Raw genomic sequence first — 20997 nt, 5'->3', positions numbered from 1 at the left:
CTTCTACAAATGCACAACAAATACTACTTCAGATGTGTTCCTCAGCATGGAATGGCATCAGTAAAGTAGCTGCTGGTCTACATTGGCAAACTGCATAGGTAATAGGGAAGAAGTTGATTTAATCTAATGTCAGAACATCCCAAATGAGAGGATGAACTTAATTCTACTATGGAAACTTCAACTTTCAGCTTCCTGACCTTCAAAAATTTATGTAAGATGCTCACATTCTCACTGTATAGTGGCTTCATTTTGGTTTTAATTGGAAAAATAAGAAAAGTTATCACCAACTTGAGTGATCAGAAAATCAGATAATTATCTGTAACCAGGAAATAGTGATTTGAAGAGGATGGGAAGGCTCTCTGCCACCCTGCTCTGGTGAGACACCACCTGCAATGCTGGGGCCAGCTCTGGAAGTCCTCAGCACAGGAGAGGCATGGACCTGTTGGAACAGTGTCAGAGGAGACCACAAACATGATCAGAGGCTGTGAGGCCTCGCTGTGAGGCCAGGCTGAGAGTTGGGGTTGTTCAGCTCAGAGAATGGAAGGTTCCAGGGAGACCTTCTTGTGCCTTTCAGGACTTAAAGAGGCTGATAACAAAGCTGGGGACGGTAAGGAATAAGGAGTTTGGAATAAGAAGTAAGGAACATGAGCAAAGAATAAGGAAGAGGAGTAAGGAATAAGAATAACTTCTCAGAGTGGTCCCCCTTTGATATCATTGTTCACCAAGCATTTTTAGAATAATGATGGTTCAGTTGTTTAACTATGAGGGGAAAGGAAAACACTATTATTTTGAAAGCAGGCAGAGCCTTCTCTCATCTCAAATGGAAAATCTGAAAAGATGATTAATGGTGACTCAGTGTAACAAGGGTCTCTCAGGCGTGGCTGCCGTGCTGGGCGAGGCGGCGCAGGCTGAGCAGTGAGCAGCAGGTATTTTGCCTGCTGTTTATATAAACAGCTCATTAGTGTGAGCAGCAGAAAGGGGCAGGCACGACTTCAGGACAGGCTGGGTTCAGTAGGGATGTAAAGACTGCTGCAGGGTTTAATCTGCAGCTGAAATGTATTAGAGTGGTGCTCAGAAGAACAATTTCCACTGCCTGTATCCTACCACCATAAAAGAATAACTGTGAAGACAGATGCAAAGCAGCTAAATAAACTCATGCAACTTCTGGGTTTTCCTTTCCAAAGAAAAGATAATGTCAATATTATTATATTATATATTAGTACTATTGCTAGTGCACAGGTCTTGGGAGGAGCAGCTGAGGAAACTGGGGTTGCTCAGCCTGAAGAAAAGGAGGCTGACAGGAGACCTTCTCATTCTCTACAACTCCCTAAAAGGAGCTTGGAGACAGGTGTGGGTTGGTCTCTTCTCCCAAGAAACAAGCAATAGAACAAGAAGTAACCTGCACCTGTACAGGTTAGGAGGTGATCTACTAGAGAGCAGCTCTGTGGAGAAGAACCTAGGAGTCCTGGTGCCCCCAGCATAAGGACATGGACTTGCTAGAATGGGTCCAGAGGAGGGTCACAGAGATGATCAGAGGGCTGAATGATCTCCCATATGGGGACAGGCTGTGAGAATTGAGGCTGTTCAGCCTGGAGAAGGCTCCAAAGAGACCTTAGAGCACTCTTCCAGTACCAGAAGGGGGCTACAAGCAAGCTGGGGAGCAACTCTTTACAAGGGCTTGTAGGGACAGGACAAGGGAAAATGGCTTTGAGTTGGAAGAAGGGAGATTTAGGCTGGGTATTAGGAAGAAATTCTTTAGAGTGAGTGTGGTGAGACACTGGAACAGGTTGTCCAAGAAGGTTGTGGATGCCCCCTCCCTGGAGGTGTTGAAGACCAGGTTGGACAGGGCCTTGAGCAACCTGGTCTAGTGGAAGGTGTCCCGGCCCATGGCAGGGGGTTTGGAACTACATGATCTTTAAGGTCTCTTCCAGTCCAAACCATTCTATGAATCACTGTTTACCAAGTTAAATCTCTTCGACTCTGTGGCCAGGTAACACCTGCACTCTTCCCCTTCCACCATGCAATGGTCAAATGCTAATTCATCTTGCAATAAAAGATGAAACTGCAATGAAATAGTCTCATCTGAGAATATTTCTGCCTTCTTAGGATATAAACTACAAACATCCATTCTCTGAGGGAATTGTTTTGTGCACACAAGAGAAAAACATGGGTAGCTGAAGGGCTGCATCAGCTATTGTAAAGGCCAGGAAACCTAAGTCCCCCAAATTACATGCATCCCATTTTTATTTTCTCTGTGCCATCATATGCACATATATTTACCCTTAACACAGCAGTTATAAATATACTGATTTCTTTTTCTTTTTTTTTTAGTATCATTATCTTGAAGCGCTAGCTGGTGGACCGTTTACATAAAGCACTCCAAATAACTTACAACAAGTTTAAAGCTCCCTGAAGGTCACTGGGTGCAAACTATGTTTACTATTCAACTTAGGAGTTAGAGAGAAAAAAGCAATGAAACAGATTTGGACTTCTTTTTTTTTTTTTCCCCCCATCCTTCTTTACCTTGCCCTTGTCAAAGTAATGGATAATTTCTTGATAGAGTTGATCTTTCAGCTGTCCTTGAGTAGCAGCCTGGTATCCATCCCGCTGGGTAAGATGTGCTGCACATGCCTCTTCTGACCACTAAATCAAGAAAGAAAGAGTAAAAAATGAAAGCAAAGAAAAAGCTATGAAATAGAACAGTAAAATTAGTCTAAATAAAATACATTTCTTTTTTCTTATTTAATGAGAGTGGTATCAAAGCCAAAACACTAACAAAGATTTTTTGGGTAGTTTTTGATTCCTTGAGCACATGGACAAATTGTTTGGATGTAGTAACTGGAGGCTAATTACATATATCAGCTGGAAGGAAGCTTCTTGGGGTGGCTTCCTCTCCTCAGTGAGTTTGATGAGACTGACCTTGGCCTGCTGATGGGTATAACCTGCCGTATGCATAATGAGCATTTGCCAGGTTTATGTTGAGAGAAGCCCTGAAGCCAAGATGCATCGATACAAACATGAAGGACTTCAGACACAGAAATTAAAGGCTAAAATTCACAGGGAACATTTGGAGGCAACAACTTTACACAGCCGGTCTGCAATTAGTAGGTCTTGCTCTTCCAGCAAATGCCTAAGGGGGGATGAGCAAGACAGATATTAAGTGGATTTCCTCCTGGATCTGAGAGGATCAAGCAATTTCCTTCATCTTTCTCCCCTGCACCTGCATATTCTAGTGTCCACTGAGGGACAGATGCAACTGAAACTTCTGGAGTCCAGTATTCCTATCACCTCTTATTCTCCTCCCACTAATTATATCCTATGACCTGCCTGGGGGTGAGACTGAAGCCTTTTTATTAGACAGGATGCTCACACCGTAGCCTACTCTTCCAAGACTGTCCATTTTAGTGAGGCTAGCAGGAAATTAAAACTCCAGAGATGCATGGACCTCCACCAAATCAAATCAAAAACCTCCATTAAATTAAATAAAATTTCTCATAGATTGAAAAAGAGGCAGGGAGGGGTGTTCTTGTTGCTTTAGGAAAGCAAGTTGAACAAAAAAATTAATTAGAGAATTGTTCACTTTCTTCTTTGAAAACCAAAGTTCCTAGAAGAGGAGGACTGCCTACTGAAAAAAATTGGTGAAACAGTAGGAAAAGATCTGGCAGAGATTCAGGAACTTAGATTTATTCACAGAATTGCTGTTAAATCATCCAGTTTATATCCTACATCTTATTAAATTTCAACCAATACATAGTTGGCCAAAACGTTTGTGTTTGGCTGGAGCAAACAACTCTGGCAAACTCTGCACTGCAAAGCTGTGTTTCTGAGCAACACAAACCTCATGCAGTCTGCAATGCAATGGCACTGTTTTTCAGCATACTAAAAGCCACTACCTCCTGTTAGTTTTGAACACCTTGAGTTTGACTAAATGGAGTAAAAAATCCCCACAACTGAAGTCACTCTCCTGAAGAGTGCTTCATCAGTCTTCAGTAATCTGGAAAAGAGGATGGTGGCTCTCTCTCCTCAGACAGTCCTCTCACAAATTCAAAGGTGAAATTCTCAAAAGCTCTCAGTCTTGACCTAAATGTGATCCCATTAAAATCAGCATGATGGAATATATGCCAATGATGAGTGTCATTGAAAATCCTCAAGATTTGTCAGGAAAACTCAATTGCTTAAAGTTACACATACCACAGTACTGCTGCTTCTCAAGCAATGCTGAACTCCATCCACTGCTAACTATTGGTAGTAACAGGGTATTGTATCAGACAGATTGATACCCTTGCATAGTAAAATGATTCCAATATCCAAGCTAAACCTCTCCTGGTGCAGCTCGAGGCCTTATCTTCTCATCCTAATGCTTGTTACTCGGGAGAAGACACCAATCCCCACCCCTCTCCAACCTCCTTTCTGATTATTGAGTGAGAAGGTCTCCCCTCAGCCTCCTTTTCTCTAAACAACCTCAGTTTGACTTGAATTACAAGAGAAGAAATGAGGATATTTCTCTCCAGCAAATTAAAGGAACATAGTAAGATACTCATCTGTCCTTCTGAAGACATTCCATAAAAAAACCTAGAACTGGTTAAACTCTAATTTAAGGTCACACAAAGTACACTGGCTATCAATGGAATAACAGAATCATGGCATACAACCACTAAGGTTGAAAAAGACCTTTAAGATCATCAAGTCCAATCAAGATCAACAAGTTCAAGCCAAAACATGTCCAAGTTTGAAGCCCATTTTATAGCACAGTTCATTCTATCACGTCTCAAGGAAATGCAGTGCCATTCAGTCCCCCCACTGAATGCCTTCAATTCAGTGGATTGTGAATGCTTTATCTTGTCTAAAGATGCAAAGCCTGAGGAGCAAGTATTACACCGTTTGGCATAAGTGCCCTACATCTCTTGCAGGGATAAGTGAGATCTTCATAGACACAGACTCAGCAAGTTACTCACTCCAAGTTCTACCCACAGGTCTGTGGGACTGAAGGTGTCAGCACCATCTCTACACATCTTCATCTCTCAGCACAGTAAATATTATTAGCAAAGAGGTGGCTGCATTCAGCAAGCTCTATCCAAAATCTGCCCCTGATTTAACAATGAATAAAGCTACTGCTACAGTGCTTTTGCACTCCAGATGAATCTTACTGATGTTTTCTTGTGTAATAACCCTCTCTCTATTTCAAAACAGAATAAATACATTTCAAAGTGTTTTAAATTAAATTGTACATGTACAATCTGCCTCCTATTTAGTCTTATTAAAGCTTGGATGCAATTTTGAGGAATAATTCTCAGTGCATCCCTTAGAAACATTTCATTTAATACCTTCCACTTTGCAACTTTTACAAACAGATATTTGATACTTGCTTTTCACTTGGGATTGCTTAGATTAAATCAAAGGCTGCTAAGAACAATTTGATGTTTAGAATGAGATAAACTTCCTTTATGAAATGGGATACCATTAGCATAGCTTCTGAATAAAAACCAAGGTTGCAATAATGAGAAACAAACCAAGGGGAAAATGAACATCTGAACTATTCTGACCCTGACACTCTGTACCATATGACCCCTCAGGGGAGTAAAAAGAGATCCAGGTCTCCCTGGAGAGAGAAAGATTTCACTGTGGGTAGTGAGATGTGAGGAAGAATGGGACTGCAGTAAAGGCTTCAGAAGACACTAATTCTAATTAAATTTAGATTTTTACAGAATCCCAGCATGGTGGAGGTTGGCAAGGATCTCTGGGCATCATCTAGTCCAGTCCCTTGATAAAGCAGGGTCACCTAGATCAAGTTCACCTAGCCCAGTTTTCTATTGATTGCTATTTCAAATGAAAACATAAACCTCCTTGCCAGTAATACGGTGATGACCAGCCTATATTAAATATCAGCATAAACATTTTGGGCCCCTCACTACAAGAAGGACACTGAGGTGCTGGAGTGGGTCCAGAGAATGGCAGTGAAGCTGGTGAAGGGTCTAGAGACCAGGTCTTGAGAATAGCAGCTGAGTGACCTGGGGTTGTTCAGCCTGGATAAAGGAGGCTGAGGGGAGACCACATTCCTCTCTACAACTCCCTGAAAGAAAGTTGCAATGAGGTGGGAGTCAGTCCCTTCTCCTGGGTATCAAATGATAGAACAAGGTCCTTTTCAACCTTAATAATTGTATGCTATGATTCTATTATTCCATTGATAGAATAGTCTCCTTCTCTGGAGACTTTCAAGACCGATCTGGATGCATTCCTGTGCAACCTGTGATAAGATTCTATGGTCCTGCTCTGGCAGGGGGGTTGGACTCGATGATCTATGGAGGTCCCTTCCAACCCCTAACATCCTACGATCCTGTGAACAAGAGGAAATAGCCTGAAATTGCACTAGAGGAGGTTTAGATTGGATATTATGACTTAATTTTATTTTTTTTTCTAAAAGATTGGTCAGAGGCATTGGAACAGGCTGCCCAAGGAGTGGTGGAGTTACTGTCCCTGGAGGCGTTCAAGAAACGTGTGGGCAGGGCACTTGGGGTGGTCATGCTGGTGTTAGGTTGACAGTTGGACTTGATGACCTTAGAAGGCTTCTCCAACTGAAACAATCCTATGATTCTGTGTGATTTCATGACACAAGTGTGACCCCCCTGGGTGACACGTTCCAGTCTCTGACCACCATCACTGTAAAGAATTTCTTTCTAACATCCAGTCTAAGATCCATGCATTAATTACAAGTGCAAAAGATGTAATTTTTTTTCTCTTTTAAAATGTTACCATTTTAAAAAAATGCAAAAGTGATAGAAGAAGCAGCATTCAGCTGTTAATCAGCTGAATTGAAGTGTGGATGAATGTCCTAAGAGTGACAAACGCTACCGTGATTGTCAAACCTTGAGATGCATTTTGGTGCTTACCTTAAGAAGCTTGGCATGCAGAAGTAACGTGTAGGCAGCTTCTGTATAGTTATCACATTCCTTGTGCAGGTCACACAGCTTGTACAAATACCTGCAAGTAATGAAAGCAGAGGCTCTAAAAAAAGTTGGTGCTTAAATGTTACTGAAAACAAGAATTTAGAATGAATGCCTTGCTTGCAAACATCTCTGTGTAATGTGGCTTGTATTGTTACTTAGCAATCAATTCTCAGTAGCCCAGAAATGTCAAAATTCTTTCACACATTTTAGTGGAGAGAGAGAGACAACAGCAGTAAAAACTTCAGTAAAAAGTTAAATGATAGGTATTTTACAAGAAACAATGTAATGAGTGGGTTGTGGACCGCAAGCCATGGCAATGGAGTCCTCTTTATTGAAAACTAAGTTGCCTGGATGCTGGTCATTTATTGGAAATTTAACCCTGCTGTTACCACCTGTGGGAAGACTGGGAAATATATTCCTTTGGTTTTCTTCTTAATTCAGCCCTTGTCCATTCAAAGCTGTGTGCACCTAACACGGAGTAGTTACGTGTGACCTGCTAAGCTACTGCTGTTGTGCGGTGAGGATGCTAAAATCTTTTATGACCCCAAAAAGCGAGGTTGGATGGGTCTTTGAGCAACCTGGTCTAGTAGGAGGTGCCCCTGCCCATGGCAGGGGGTTGGAACTAGATGATCTTTAAGGTCTCTTCCAACCCAAACCATTCTGTGACTCTGTGATCTGGAGGTAAGGAAAATGGAGATGGGTGAAAACCTCAATATCTTTTAGTTCTGACCCCTTCTGGGGGCTATCAAAATGGAAGGACCTAGATCTTCAAAGAGATACTTATACCAAGCCTACCAGAGTTCAGTGAGCATCTGAACAATTCTCTTTGTCATATGGTTTAGTTTTAGGCAGCTCTCTGAGGAGTTGGGCTCAACGATCCTTATGGATCCCTTCCAATTTGAGATATTCTAAGATTCTAAATAATTCAGATGACAATGGTTCAGCTCTATCTTCAAAGAGCTAAATAAAATGTGGGATTATGCAAAGAACCTATTTCTGTTTGCAGACAACCTCTAGGACCATTTGCATTTTCATTGTGCTCTTTTTCCAAACGCCCACAAATAACTTGTGATGTGCAATGAATCCAATAGAGAGTCTGTGCAGGAGATAGCACTCTAATTGTTCAGCTGTGGAGACAAAGAAAAGTCTTCTTCCTTCAGTGTCATCTTCCTTAACTTTAATATCATCACACCTCTGGAAGGGGATTCTCTTCATTTGTTTGTTGGATTCTTTTAGTGATAATTTAACCTCTCCCCCCTAAAACTATTAAAATTGTAAAAATACAAACCTTTGACACATTATGTTTGTTAAGAGAAAAGGAGAGAATTTGGGTGGGGTTTTGGAGTGAGAGATCATTTGTCTTTATAGAGATGCTGAATAGGGCAGGCCTACAGCTCCTAACTTTGTCCACATTTATCCACCCTGCCCTCTGATAGTTTGGTTTTTTTTCTGTAAACTACTAAGGTGCTTATTAAAACCATTTAAACAACAAGAAGCAAGCTTAAAAGTGATAATTCTTCTAAAAAGGTAACAAATATACACCTGAGAATCAATTAATAAATAATATCTAGCTAGCTAAAATAGCAGTAAAAAAACTACCTTCATAATTTTAGCACAAGTCCAAGTCCAAACAGAGGACTAGAAACCCCGAGGTTTACAAAAAACCCAACAGCATATTACCACTTTTTTTTCTGTGTGTGTGTGTGAAAACAGATTCTGAAAGGTTCCAGAAGCTTTAAATTTAAAATAAGTATCAGTCATGATATTATTTACTAGTCCTTTTTACCCCAAGTCACATATTTTCTGCCTTGCCAGGAGGCAAAACCATTTCTTTGCTCAGCTTTATTTTGATTTATTTTCTTCATATGACAACACTCCTGAGTATTTCAGTGTTCACTGTAATATAACTGAAGGAGTTGGAGAAAGGGGACAAAAAAGATATCTTATGACTCTTAATTTCTAATGCTCCCTGCTGTCAGTGAAGACAAGCTTTGGAATCTACTGAAGGTTCAAGCCCAGGTATGTTTTTATTATTATTTCTTTTCCTCCAGCCCCCAAGCAACTGCTTAATATGAACTTAATTTTCTCCAATTACACGATAGTAAGTCAAGCAGAGTTTGTCACTGGTCATGTTTACAAACCTTATGTACATTTCTTCTCGCTCAATCTCCTTGTAGAAATTCTGAAAAACAACATAATTTGGTTACAGAGCCTTTGATTTCACAGTCTAGAATTACACAGAACATGCTCTAAATTAAAAATTCATCATTGCATACCATCAGCCTCCAAAACTGTAAAATGAGATTTGCCTCCAGTGATAGAACACCAAGTTATTGAACTTACAAATTCTAATGCTGTGATGTTTCACATACCATATCAGGGCTTGTGCCTCCTTGCAAAGGTTAAGAATTTGCAAGAACAGTACTTACTGCTGGAAATTCGCTCCTGGCATTTGTAAGTCACATGTGATTGACTGTTTTCAGTTGAAATTTTGTAACATACAAACCCACAATTTTCAAGCAACAGTTGCTCTATGGATTTAAGACTACAAACTTTAACCGAGCACAATACATCATCTACTCTTCCAGTCTAATAGTTTCTTTGGAAAGAAAAAGTTAGACCAGTGTTATCTATCTGCTTTCATATGCCACACATTCTCATCACCTCTCTTCAGGAATGGCTGAATGCCTCTGGTCTTCAGATAAACCAGTTAACACTACAAATATTGTCAATGCAAGATAGGATAAATCAGGTGAGATACTGAATCTAATTTGAAGTCTGCCTCCAAAAGTTAAAATATATCTAAGAAAACAAAATGCAAAGACATTTCTCCTTCGCTGAATTACAGTGCTAAATTAAACCAGTTTAAGTAGCCACTAACAGATGCTCAAGACCAGTACTCATAAACCCCAACACAAACCTGTTTTCTTCAGAGAACCAAAATACAGGAGAGATTCTCTGTACAGCAGTTGGACATGACATGTTGTTCAGTGGATACACCACTGTAGGTGACATCAACTGCTCAGTGGTTTTGAGTTCAATGCAAAAGACAAACTGAACCTCATGAAATATTTCTATTGTTTGTTTCTTGTTGTTTTGCTTGCCTTTTTTTTTTTAAGTAGAAGAGAATTCTGGCTTAGTAGGATCAATATCATAAAAACATTGTATCCAAATTTTGTCACCAGCTGCTCTGCCCTTCTGATGCAGCTGAAGAATCAACCAAAACGGGAAGAGGCTTGGGCAGCAGGTTGACACCAACACATCTTACATCTACTACAGTTCCCTCTGCCCCAAAAGCAGTCCCTGTGCAGCCTCCCACATCTCCTTTACTGGTGTGGATCTGCAGCAAATGGACTGAGGAACTGACAGGGATGAAAAATAACTAAGAGAGAAGAGTGAGAGCTCTCAGCAAGATCCCTTCTTGGATCTGCTTTGCTACCTTGGCAGCACACTTGCTTTGGGCAGGATTGTCAGGGGTAGGAAGAAGCAGCTGAGGGAACAGGGTTTTCATGGTTGTTTTCTTTTAACATCAGCAGTGGCTTAAATGCACATCAAACCTTCTGACTTAAACTAGAGTCAATACAGACAGACTTAATCCCATGAAAGCCTCTCCATCATTAAAGTCCCAATTAAGAACTTTTTGAGGCCTCAGGTGGGAATTGTGCTGAGTATCAGCCCTGGGTTGGATTCTTGTAAAGGCATAAATTTCCCTTCGAGTGCCTGGAGAATGATGAAAAGACTGAGTTGGCCCCGGTGGGCAAAAGGAACTTGAAAATCAAGCTAAAGTTTTAAATCATGCCTACTGAAAAGGAAGAGAAGTTCTGCCCTGCAATGCATTCCTCCAGACCTCAGTGGCAGGGTTGTGTGTGCCAGGGAAGGTTTAGGTTGAATATTACAAAAAATTTCTTTCCTGCAAGAGTGGTCAGGCATTGGAAAAGGCTGCTCAGGGAGGTGGTGGAGTCACCATCCTCAGAAGTGTTCAAGAAATGCGTGGAAATGGCACTTTGGGACATGGTTTAATGGCCATGGTGGTCTTAGGTTGACAGTTGGACTCGATGAGCTTAAGGAAATTTTTCCAACCAAAAGAATTCTATGATTCTATGATTACTCTCTCACAGTGATTTAACTCAAGAGCATTACCCAAAAAAATTATCATCTACAAATACTTGAAAAATTCCAATGACAAAAATTAGCATCAGAAGATGCTGACAGAGATACTCATCACAAAGCCAAGCCCCAAGAATGCCATTGCTTCCCGTGAGGTTGGTACAGTGAGAATTACTTGAAGGAAACTCAGACTAATGTGATCACAGACTCTGTTTTGGTTGGAAAAGACCTCTACAATCACGGAGTCCAAACATCGACCTACCACCGCCATGGCCATTAAACCATGGCACCCAAAGTGCCATGTCCACACGTTTCTTGAACACCTCCAGGGATGGGGACTCCACCAGCTTCCTACACAGCCTGTTCCAATGCCAGACCACTCTTGCAAGAAAGAAGCTTTTCCTAATATCCAACCTAAACCTCCCCTTGCACAAGTTCAACCATTTCCACCTTACTTTCAGGGAGTTGTAGAGATCAATGAGGTCTCCTCTCAGCCTCCTGTTCTCCAGACTAAACAATGAATTCACTTTCCTCAGGGAAATGGTTGTCATGTTTCAGAGCGTATGGTGTATGTGATGTTTTATCTCTTCTCTTGTTCAGTGCTTTTCTAGCTCCTATTCTGCTCAGGAAGATGCTATGACTTTTCTGCAGGCAATCTAATGGCACTTGCTAGATCAACAGCCGGTGACAACTCTCCAACTTCCCATTTCCTAAACGTTTTGATGCTTTTTGATGTGCACAGAGAGGGAAAGCAAACTAAAAATAAAATCTCAATTTCTGATCTCATGTCTCTGTCTTCTCTCCCATTCTAATGGGCACTGTTTCACTCATAGCTTATGCAGCATAAAGGCTGCACTGCTCCAGCTGAGGATGTTTGCATTACTCGTGAGTGCTAAAGCTACAAACTATTTACTCAGATCTTTCCCAAACAGTCTGAACAAAATCTATCAGCCATAGCACATAAATGATCAACACAGTCTGTGTCCTGCATATTGAGGTGAAATAAAAGCTTTGAGCATGATAAAGGGATGAAAGTTATGAACCCTTAGTGGCCAGTGATTTAATATTGAGTCACACAATCACAGAATCATCTAGGTTGGAAAAGACCTTCAAGAACATTGAGTCCAGGCATTAACCCCACTTTACCAAGTCCACCACTAAGCCATATTCCCAAGCACTACATCTACACAGCTTTTAAACACATTCAAGGATGGTTACTTGATCATCTCCCTGGGCAGCCTGTTCCAGTGCCTGACAACCCTTTAAGTGAATTTCTTTTTCCTAATGTCCAGCCTTAACCTCCGCTGGTGTAGATACTACTATCTTTGGGGGTCTCTTAAATTTGTTTTCCTATATTTTTCAATATGTGCTGATTTTGTGCTAGTAAAATCTCATATCCAAACGCTCTGCATAAAAAGCATGATGTGCATGCTATGGGGGTAACTTCTGCTCCTAACTCTAGCCTAAATGGACTGAGGGTTTTAGTACAGAGTAAATAGTTCAGAATTCCTGCTTTGATCGAAATAGAAACACTCAAATTTCCTCAAAATTCTGAATATGAAAGCTGAGCAACATGCAGAACGCAAATGGGATTGCAAATGCATGGGAATTCTAGGAATAAATTGCCTACTTCTCCAATGTGCTGCACATCAAAGTGATTTTCTGCATAAAGTTCATAGATTGCTAGAATGGTCTGGGTTGGAAGGGGCCTCAAAGATCATCCGCTTCCAAAACTCCTGCTATGGGCTCAGGGGCACCTTCCACTAGACCAGGTTACTCATCCAACCTGACTTTAAACTCCTTCAGGGAGGGGGAAATCCACAACCTCCCTGGGCAACCTGTTCCAGTGTCTCACCACTCTTAAGATTTTTTTTTTTTATATCCAGTCTAAATCTATTCTCCTCCAGCTTCAATTCATTCCCTCTCCTTCTATCACAACAAGTCCATTACCAGCTTTTTTTTAGGCCCCCTTCAGATACTTGAGGCCACTATAAGGTCTCCTCCCAGAGCCTTCTTTTGTTGTTCACACATCTATTGTAAATGTCAATTAACAGCTTTCAAAGATCAGGCCCTGAAACATTTACTCTTAATTTTTTCCTTAGTGCTGGAGTATGTCCACAGAAGGGCAGTGAAGCTGATTAAGGGTCTAGAGCACAGGTCTTGAGAAGACTGACCGACGGAACCAAGGTTGTTTAGTCTGGAGAAAAGGATGCTGAGGAGAGATCTCCTGGCTCTCTACATCTCCTTGAAAGGAGGTTGGAGGAAGGTGGGGGTCAGTCTCTTCTCCCTAGTAACAAGATAAAATGGCCTGAAGTTGCATCCATGGAGGATTAGGTTGGGTATTAGAAAAAAATTTCTTTCCCCAAAAGGGTTGTCAAACTCCACAACAGGCTGCCCAGGGCAGTGCTGGAGTCCCCACCCTTGCAGGGATTTCAAAGCCATGTAGACATGGTGTTGAGGGACACAGTTTAGCAGTGAACTTTGCAGTTTTTAATTAGTGGTTAGACCCAATGATCTTAGAGATCTTTTCCAACCTAAATGATTCCATGATTCTATGTTTTTATGGATTCACCTTCACTAGAAAATGAAAGAAACCCAGAAGTATTTCAAACTTCCATGAGAATCCCAATTCACACTCTTTTACTCAAAGGTGTAAAATTAAGAATGCAGTTGTATCCTGAAGGGGCAAACCCTCAAATATGCCCTAGCCCAAAGAATGGGCTAAGCACCTGCAAATGTGCTTACCGGGACATTTCTTGGGGTCCAGATGATCAAGGCAAACGTATAGCCCATGTGATTAACATGGTAAGCACCTGTGAATGCACAAACCTGGACACTTCCAGGGGTCCAGATAAACATGTACCACCATTGTCACACCAGCTGTGTGCCCCAGCCATGTTTGGATATGCCCCATCCTATAGATCCAGTTACCAGGGTTCTGTGTTACCAAAAGGAATTAATTGTCTTGGGACAGTATTTAAACCAGCCAAGAAGTCAGGCAACTTGCCTTGTCCTCACCCAGACAGCAACAAGAGCCAAGTGCTGCCCAAGTAGCAGCTGAAGAACCTGCTCTAGCAGACCAACAACATCACCTAGGCCTTACACCTGGACCAAGGCAGAAAGGGGAAAAGCTCCAAGGGAATTGAACTCCAGAAGAGGCTGCAGCGCAGTGACGGAGCACACAAGAGAGAGGCCTTCTAACCCTCTCTGAGCCAAGGGTGAGCTCCAGACTGTGAACTGGGCACGACAAGAGAGAGGCCCCCAGTCCTCTCTGAGCCAAGGACTGCTTGAATCATAGCCACAGCATCTGGGAAGCTACCATACAGAGGAGCAAGTCGTGAGCACCCGGCTAATCTGCCATGGAATCCCATTTGTGGGAAACCCACAGATCACAGCACCTGTTCTTCCAATCTGACCTGCTGTACTGCAACTGTTAGACCTGTGCTTAAATCATTTCACTGTCTATATGTGCAGTGCAAAACCTACAACCGAATAATTGAACCTGTGGATACATTCTGTAAGCAAGTTACGGTGGTGTCTGAAGATACCACCAGGAAAGATTAATTATAAAATATATAAAAATATACATTTTTATTACAAGTAGTCACTTCAGGCTGGTGGCTTCTCTTTGCTTACCAGCACGTTGACGGTACAGCTCATGCGGTTCTCCTTGTTCTCGTCATGCATTATGGTCCTGTAGTCCAACAGCCTCTCCATCAAGCGGACAACGAGCTTCACAAAGGTCTCTCCACTCTTAGCAAGGTATTTGTGTTTTCTGCAGTGTTCCAAGAGACTGAAAAAAACAAGTGCCTTGTTAATCACATGAAGAAAAATAAACCTCAGCTCAGGTGCAATTCTCAATATTATGCATCATTAACAGATTTTAATTATTTCTGGGCTACAAAGTTCACTGTAGTCTAATTGCTCTCACTCCTGCCTCTACTGTGGCATAAATCTCACTGCTGATCAACACTTACATTTTGTCAAATAACACTTTGTACTGTTCGTCTCCTCTGCCTCCTTCCACTTCATGATCCAGTTTGGTGATGATCTCATTTTCAAACTAGAATTAAACAAAGCAAGCGTAAATAACCAGATGGCAAATATTTCACTTTATTACTGCAGCCTCAATGGTTCACAGATTGGTTGGGTATCTCCATGAGATGTTTAGCCACTATTTTAAAGCTTGATTGACTTTAGGACTTTGTAGTCTCTGGTATTTGCCTCTCCATGATGATCTGCTGCCCCACAAGGGCTTTTTTTTTATTGAAGAAATCATTGGTCATGTTGTTAAATGAAGTGCAAATATTTGTATTGCAAAAAATTAAATAAGGAGATTAATGGACAAGAATGAAGGTAGGGAAAAAACAGAAGACACAAAGCCAGCCACAGAACATCTCCTGCAATAATGGTTAATTAGCAAGGAAAGTACAACACAAGTTGAAAGCTCCATGAGAGAGGATATATCACCTAAGGGTAGAGAACTCAGCTCGAAGCACACCCTAGCATCACTCACATCCCTTTTGAGCACACAGACACTGACTTACAGCAGGGCACAACTCAAGGAACAAACCTCTTAACAAGTTGTTGCAGAGGGGAAGTTGTTTCAGACAACTTGAGTTTTATTTTGGCAACAATAAAAGAATGCAAGTTAAGTGGGCATTGGTGTGTGTTTTCACAGAATCAGAATGGTTTGGGTTAGAAGGGACCCCTAGAGATCATCTTGTCCAACTCCCCTGCAGTAAGAAGGGACATCCCCAGCTCTATCAGGTTGCTCGAGCCCTATCAAGCGCCTGACCTTCAATATCTCCACCACCTCCCTTGGCAACCTGTTCCAGTGTTCCACCACTCCCATAGCAAAGAACTTCTTCTTGATGTCCAATCTAAATCTCCCCTTCTCTAGATTGAAACCATTTGTCCTTGTCCTACTGCTACCTTTTAGTTACAAATGGTAAATTCACTGTTTTTTAAATGGTTACAGAGGGTTTCAGCTGCAGGTCCTACATTCCCTAGAGCTCAGGTTAGGACCTGAATCATAGAATAGTGGAGGTTGTAAGGGACCTTTGGAGATCATCCAGTCCAACCACCCTGCTAAAGCAGGGTCATCGTCAGCAGGTTGCTGAGGATCACAATGTCCAGGTGGGTTTTGAAAGTCTCCAGGGAAGGAGACACCACAACCTCTCTGGACAACGAATGCAACCTGTCAGGCCTTCTGCCAGGCAATGAATCAGTCTAGTCATATAGTTCCTAATTCTTCACTGAATAAACACAGACACCCACTAGTGACACAACCTACTGCCAAGAAACCTCAGCAGAAGAGCCTGCTGAGAAGGGAGTCTGTGGCAAGGCAATGAGAGCTCATTAGTCAGAGTGGGAGTTTATTGACAGCATAGTTGTCTTCGTGTTTTCTCACTGTCATGTCCCTGACTGTTCTGAGGAGACGCAAAGGGCCACCTGCAGAAGAACAAAGCGTGCTAACTTTTGTAAATGTCAGATGTTCTCTGCATCTGCAGTTAATACTAGTGGCAAATTATGTAGGCATGGAAAAGCATGGACTGTCTCCAGCTTGGTGTCCAGACCAAGGACACACTTCCACAGCAGCTGGACTCAGCAGCAGCCTCTGGACCCACTCTTGCACCTCTGTTCAAGCTACATACGAGCTTTCCTTCTCAGTGCTACACTTCCCTATCTCTTGCATCATAGCAGTAAGGATGGCATTTCTTACTCTTCATAAACAATGGGTAATGCTTTGAATCTTCCTCTTTTACCTTAACATTAGGTAGAAGGATGGCATTTTTTACACTGAGGGTGATGAGACACTGGTCCGGGTTGCCCAGAGAGGTGGTAGGTGCTCCATCCCTGGAAAGATTTCAGGTCATCTTGAACAAGGTTCTGAGCAGTCTGCTCTAGTTGAAGATGTCATGGGGCTTGGACTAGTTAACGCTAAAGGTCCCTTCCAATCCCTCCCATTCTGTTTGTTATTCTATGATATCCCTATGGAGAGCTCAGAAGCCTCTGCCAAGGGCTAAGAACAGACTCCTTGGCAACTGGACCACCACCTCAGAGCATCCCAGATGTTAGAGCAGAGGGGGTGAGCCTGGCTGTGGACTCATCTGTGGTGTGCCAGGCTGGCTGAACTACAAGTAGGTGCCATGTGTGCCCATCTCACTGGTTCTGCTGCCCTGGCCATGGCACCACCACTCACTGCAGCAACCAACAGGCAAGGGAGACGTATTCTGTATTTTAAGCTCCGCCCACACAGTCCCACCTCAGCCACCAAAGGTTATTTTAACACTTCCACCAACTATCAAATAGACATGTCCTTAGCTCTGCCACAGTCCTTTTCTCCTCAAACTGCTGCATGAGTGGGGCAAGGTAAATCTGGGCAGAACAGGAGAAAACCTGGTAGCAAATAAGGGCCAAGGAGAAGAACCATGGCCACCCTCCACAGCTGGAAGGACCTGCCTGTTCTCCTGAAAGGTCCTTTTCTGCTGAAGGCCACAGTAGTTCTGAATATATATATGCTGGGCAAGTTGAATCTGTGTGGCCAGACTGTAGAGAAGTTCCTGCTTTCATATGAAAAAATCCTTTTTTTTTTTTTTTTAGGGAGAAATACACAGTGGTATCAAGAATTTAGGTAGGTAAATTGCGACAATGCCAACATTTTCCTCCCTGTTAAGACAACTCAATTTCTGAACATCTTAACACTTCCCAACAGCAGTAATGTACAAATCCACAGTCAGATCTAGGACACTGTTTTTATCTCCCTTTCCAAGTCTCCATGTTCTTCTCAGCACTAACTGCAGTACCTTTGTGTGCTACCCCAAACTTTTTGTCCTCTGCTTTTGATTGGGAAGTTTATTTTTATATACCACTTGGTAAAACACCAGAACTGTGTTACAGAGGAAAAAAAAATAAATCCCTACTCTGACCTTAGTGACTAGAAGCTATCATGACAAATAATCATAGAATTGTTTCAGTTGGAGAAGACCTCTAAGGTCATTAAGTCCAACTGTCAATCTAAGACCACCATGGCCATTAAAACATGTCCCAAAGTGCCATATCCACACATTTCTTGAACACCTGCAGGGATGGTGACTCCAACCACCTCGCTGGACAACCTATTCCAGTGCCTGACCACTCTTTCAGTAAAGAAAAATTTTCCTAACATTCAACCTAAACATTCCCCAGCACAATTTTAGGCCATTCCCACTCCTTCTGTCACCTGATACTAGGGAGAAGACAGCGACCCCCACCTGGCTTCAATCTCCTTTCAGGGAGTGTAGAGATCAGTGAGGTTTCCCCCCAGTTACCTTTTCTCCAGACTAAACGACCTCAGTTCCCTCAGCCACTCCTCACCAGACCTGTTCTCCAGACCCTTCACCAGCTTTGCTGCCCTTCTCTGGACACACTCCAGCACCAAAATGTCCTTCTTGCAGTGAGAGGCCAGCTAGGAAGCTGCTGAGCTTCTTGGCCACCTGGGCACACTACTGGCTTATATTCAGATGGCTGTCAACCAGCACCCCCAGGTTCTTTTGTGCTGGGCAACTCTCCAGACACAAGGCACATGCACAAGTCAATTGAACTGTGACCTGCTAGGAAACCTGAACTAGAGATTGCATCATGGATCAAGTCATAATTCAACCAAGTACCCAAACAATAGATATTCCATCTTAAAACAAGGTTTATTGTTGTGCATGAGTGTTTTCAAGAAGAAAATCTAAGCTTCAGATTAAAACATTTTAAAGGTGCTCTTCTCTTCCTCAAAATGATCCACAGAATCATAGAAACACTGACTGGGAGAAACCTTGAAGGTCACTTCATCGAACCTCCCAAGTGATACAGAATTATTGCCAACACTAGATCAGGCCAACTGTGACTTGCTTAGCCAAGCACTGAACATCTCCATGGCTGGATGATTAGCCAGCCTCTCTGGGTAACCTGTTCCACTCCCTCACTACTTTCCTTGTAAAGAAATCAATGAAAAGTGAAGTGAAATAAGGTCTTTAGTACGGTGAATCCATTATTCAAAAAATGACAGGAAAATGAGAAAAGGTAAAGTAATGCAATCCACCCCCTCTAAGAAGCAAACATAAGATGAAACATGTTCCCATAGTACAAGGATGTGTAAAGTAAAATGCTGAAGCACCACAATGATGAAACAGCGAAGTCACAAAATTCATGTTCTCTAATGAGACCAGAAAGAAATTGACTTTCTACACCAATGTGAAAAATGACACTTGCCACCAGCATGAGCCCTTCAGCTGATATATTTTTTAGCAAGAGATTACTCAGTCGCAGAAGAGCAATTACATTTGTCATACAGGATCTTGAGTATCTTCCTGGTATCAATTTTACTTAAACTTCTGTAAATCTAAGCTTTCTTGGGCCATCTCCCTTATGGCCCTCTTGGGTTGAATGGAGCTAGACTTGTGGTATTTCTGGGGTTTTAAGGACTACTAACAATATCTTGGCTCTTCAATCATTCTTGATACTTCCCAAGGAAGTGAAATGATGCAGATCATGCAAGTAAGATGACTAAACTTTATTTAATGCAGTTAAAATTCCTTCTGTGGTCTTTCCACTGAAGAACATACCATCACAAGCTGAGGTTTACGGAGCTATTGTCTTATTCATAGATTGGTTTGGGTTGAAAGGGACCTTAAAGATCATCTAGTTCCAACCCCTTTGCCATGGGCAGGGACACCTTCCAATAGATCTGGCTGCTCAAGGGTCCATCCAACCTGCCCTTGAACACTTCCAGGGAGGGGGCATTTGCAACCTTCCTGGGCAACCTGTTCCAGTGTCTCATCACCCTCACTGTAAATAATTTCCTCCTAATATTGAGCCTAAATCCACCATTCTCAAACTTCAATCCATTCCCTTCCATCCTATCACTACAAGCCCTTGTAAAAAGTCCCTTTCTGGATTTCTTGTAGGTCCTTTTACTGTAGAGTAAGAGTGTGGTCCAGGAGTTGCATTGGTTAATGGCCCTGGGACACTGCATCTGGCAACTGTCGATACAAGTCTCAATTATTTATTTTCTTTTTGAGTTTTAGATGCATAAAATAGCACAAGGTAGACCTGCAATTATTGTGATGGAATTTAGTCTCAAGTGAAGCAGCAGCACATTTTCAGTCTTTACATTACAGTCAGTGACACTTGCTGAAGCTCCTTCTGGAGGCTTAAGGGCTATATCTGGCACCATCAATGACTTAGATTCATATCCTCCTGCTGACAGCAAAAGCTTGAGGGGTGATGTTAGGAAGATTACAGGAAATTATTATCAACCTTTCCTTGCAGTTGATCATGATCTCAGCTTCTCCTTAGGATGTGAGTTTGAACTTGAGCAAAGAGTATATCATCTGCTTCATCTGTCTGTTGCAATCTCCCATTTGGAGAAAATAAATCATTGGAAGCCATCTAGTGTCTTCAAGTGTCAGCTCAACTAATCGCTTTTGGTTTTAGCTTCACCTAACGTGGTCAGGCTATATTTGTAGCACTGACTGACAATTTAATCTAGCTGTAGATGAGGAGGACTTTCAAACCTCCAAGCTGCTATAAATTTGCTTTGGTATGCGCCAATAATGAATTTGCCATGTAAAATTCAAGAGATGGATAATACTGCTAGAAATTAGACCTCATGCAAAACCAGCACTCAAGTATTATCTGCTTGGGCACGTCACAGGCTTGGGGAAGAGTGGCCAGAAAGCTGCTTGCTGGAAAAGAACTTGGGCATATTGCTCAATAGACAACTAAATATGAGCCAGCATCTGCCCAGGTGGCTAAGGCCCACAGCATCCTGGCCTGGATCAGCAATAGTGTGGCCAGCAGGACTAAGGCAGGGACTGTTCCCCTGTACACAACACTGGCAAGGCCACACCTCAGATGTGCAGATTTGGGCCCCTTGCTACAAAAAGAACATTGATGTGTTGGAGCATGTCCA

The 20997-nt window shown here is 42.2% G+C and overlaps 1 protein-coding gene across 1 annotated transcript in view; it reads right to left on the bottom strand.

Moving 5' to 3' along the window:
• DOCK1 (dedicator of cytokinesis 1) overlaps nt 1–20997 on the bottom strand; it is a 340787-nt gene that overhangs the window by 65447 nt on the left and 254343 nt on the right. Inside the window, exons 34-38 of the mRNA XM_054382721.1 lie at nt 15029–15114; nt 14688–14844; nt 9086–9126; nt 6888–6978; nt 2524–2643 (exon numbers count right to left, since the gene is read on the bottom strand). Of these exons, the coding sequence (XP_054238696.1) occupies nt 2524–2643; nt 6888–6978; nt 9086–9126; nt 14688–14844; nt 15029–15114 (495 nt within the window). The remainder of the gene's footprint in view (nt 1–2523; nt 2644–6887; nt 6979–9085; nt 9127–14687; nt 14845–15028; nt 15115–20997) is intronic.

This window comes from Indicator indicator, chromosome 7, assembly GCF_027791375.1.
Source record: "Indicator indicator isolate 239-I01 chromosome 7, UM_Iind_1.1, whole genome shotgun sequence".
Lineage (NCBI taxonomy): Eukaryota > Metazoa > Chordata > Aves > Piciformes > Indicatoridae > Indicator > Indicator indicator.
Note: the sequence above shows the minus strand (reverse complement) of the source record. Positions and strands in the feature narration are given on the sequence as shown.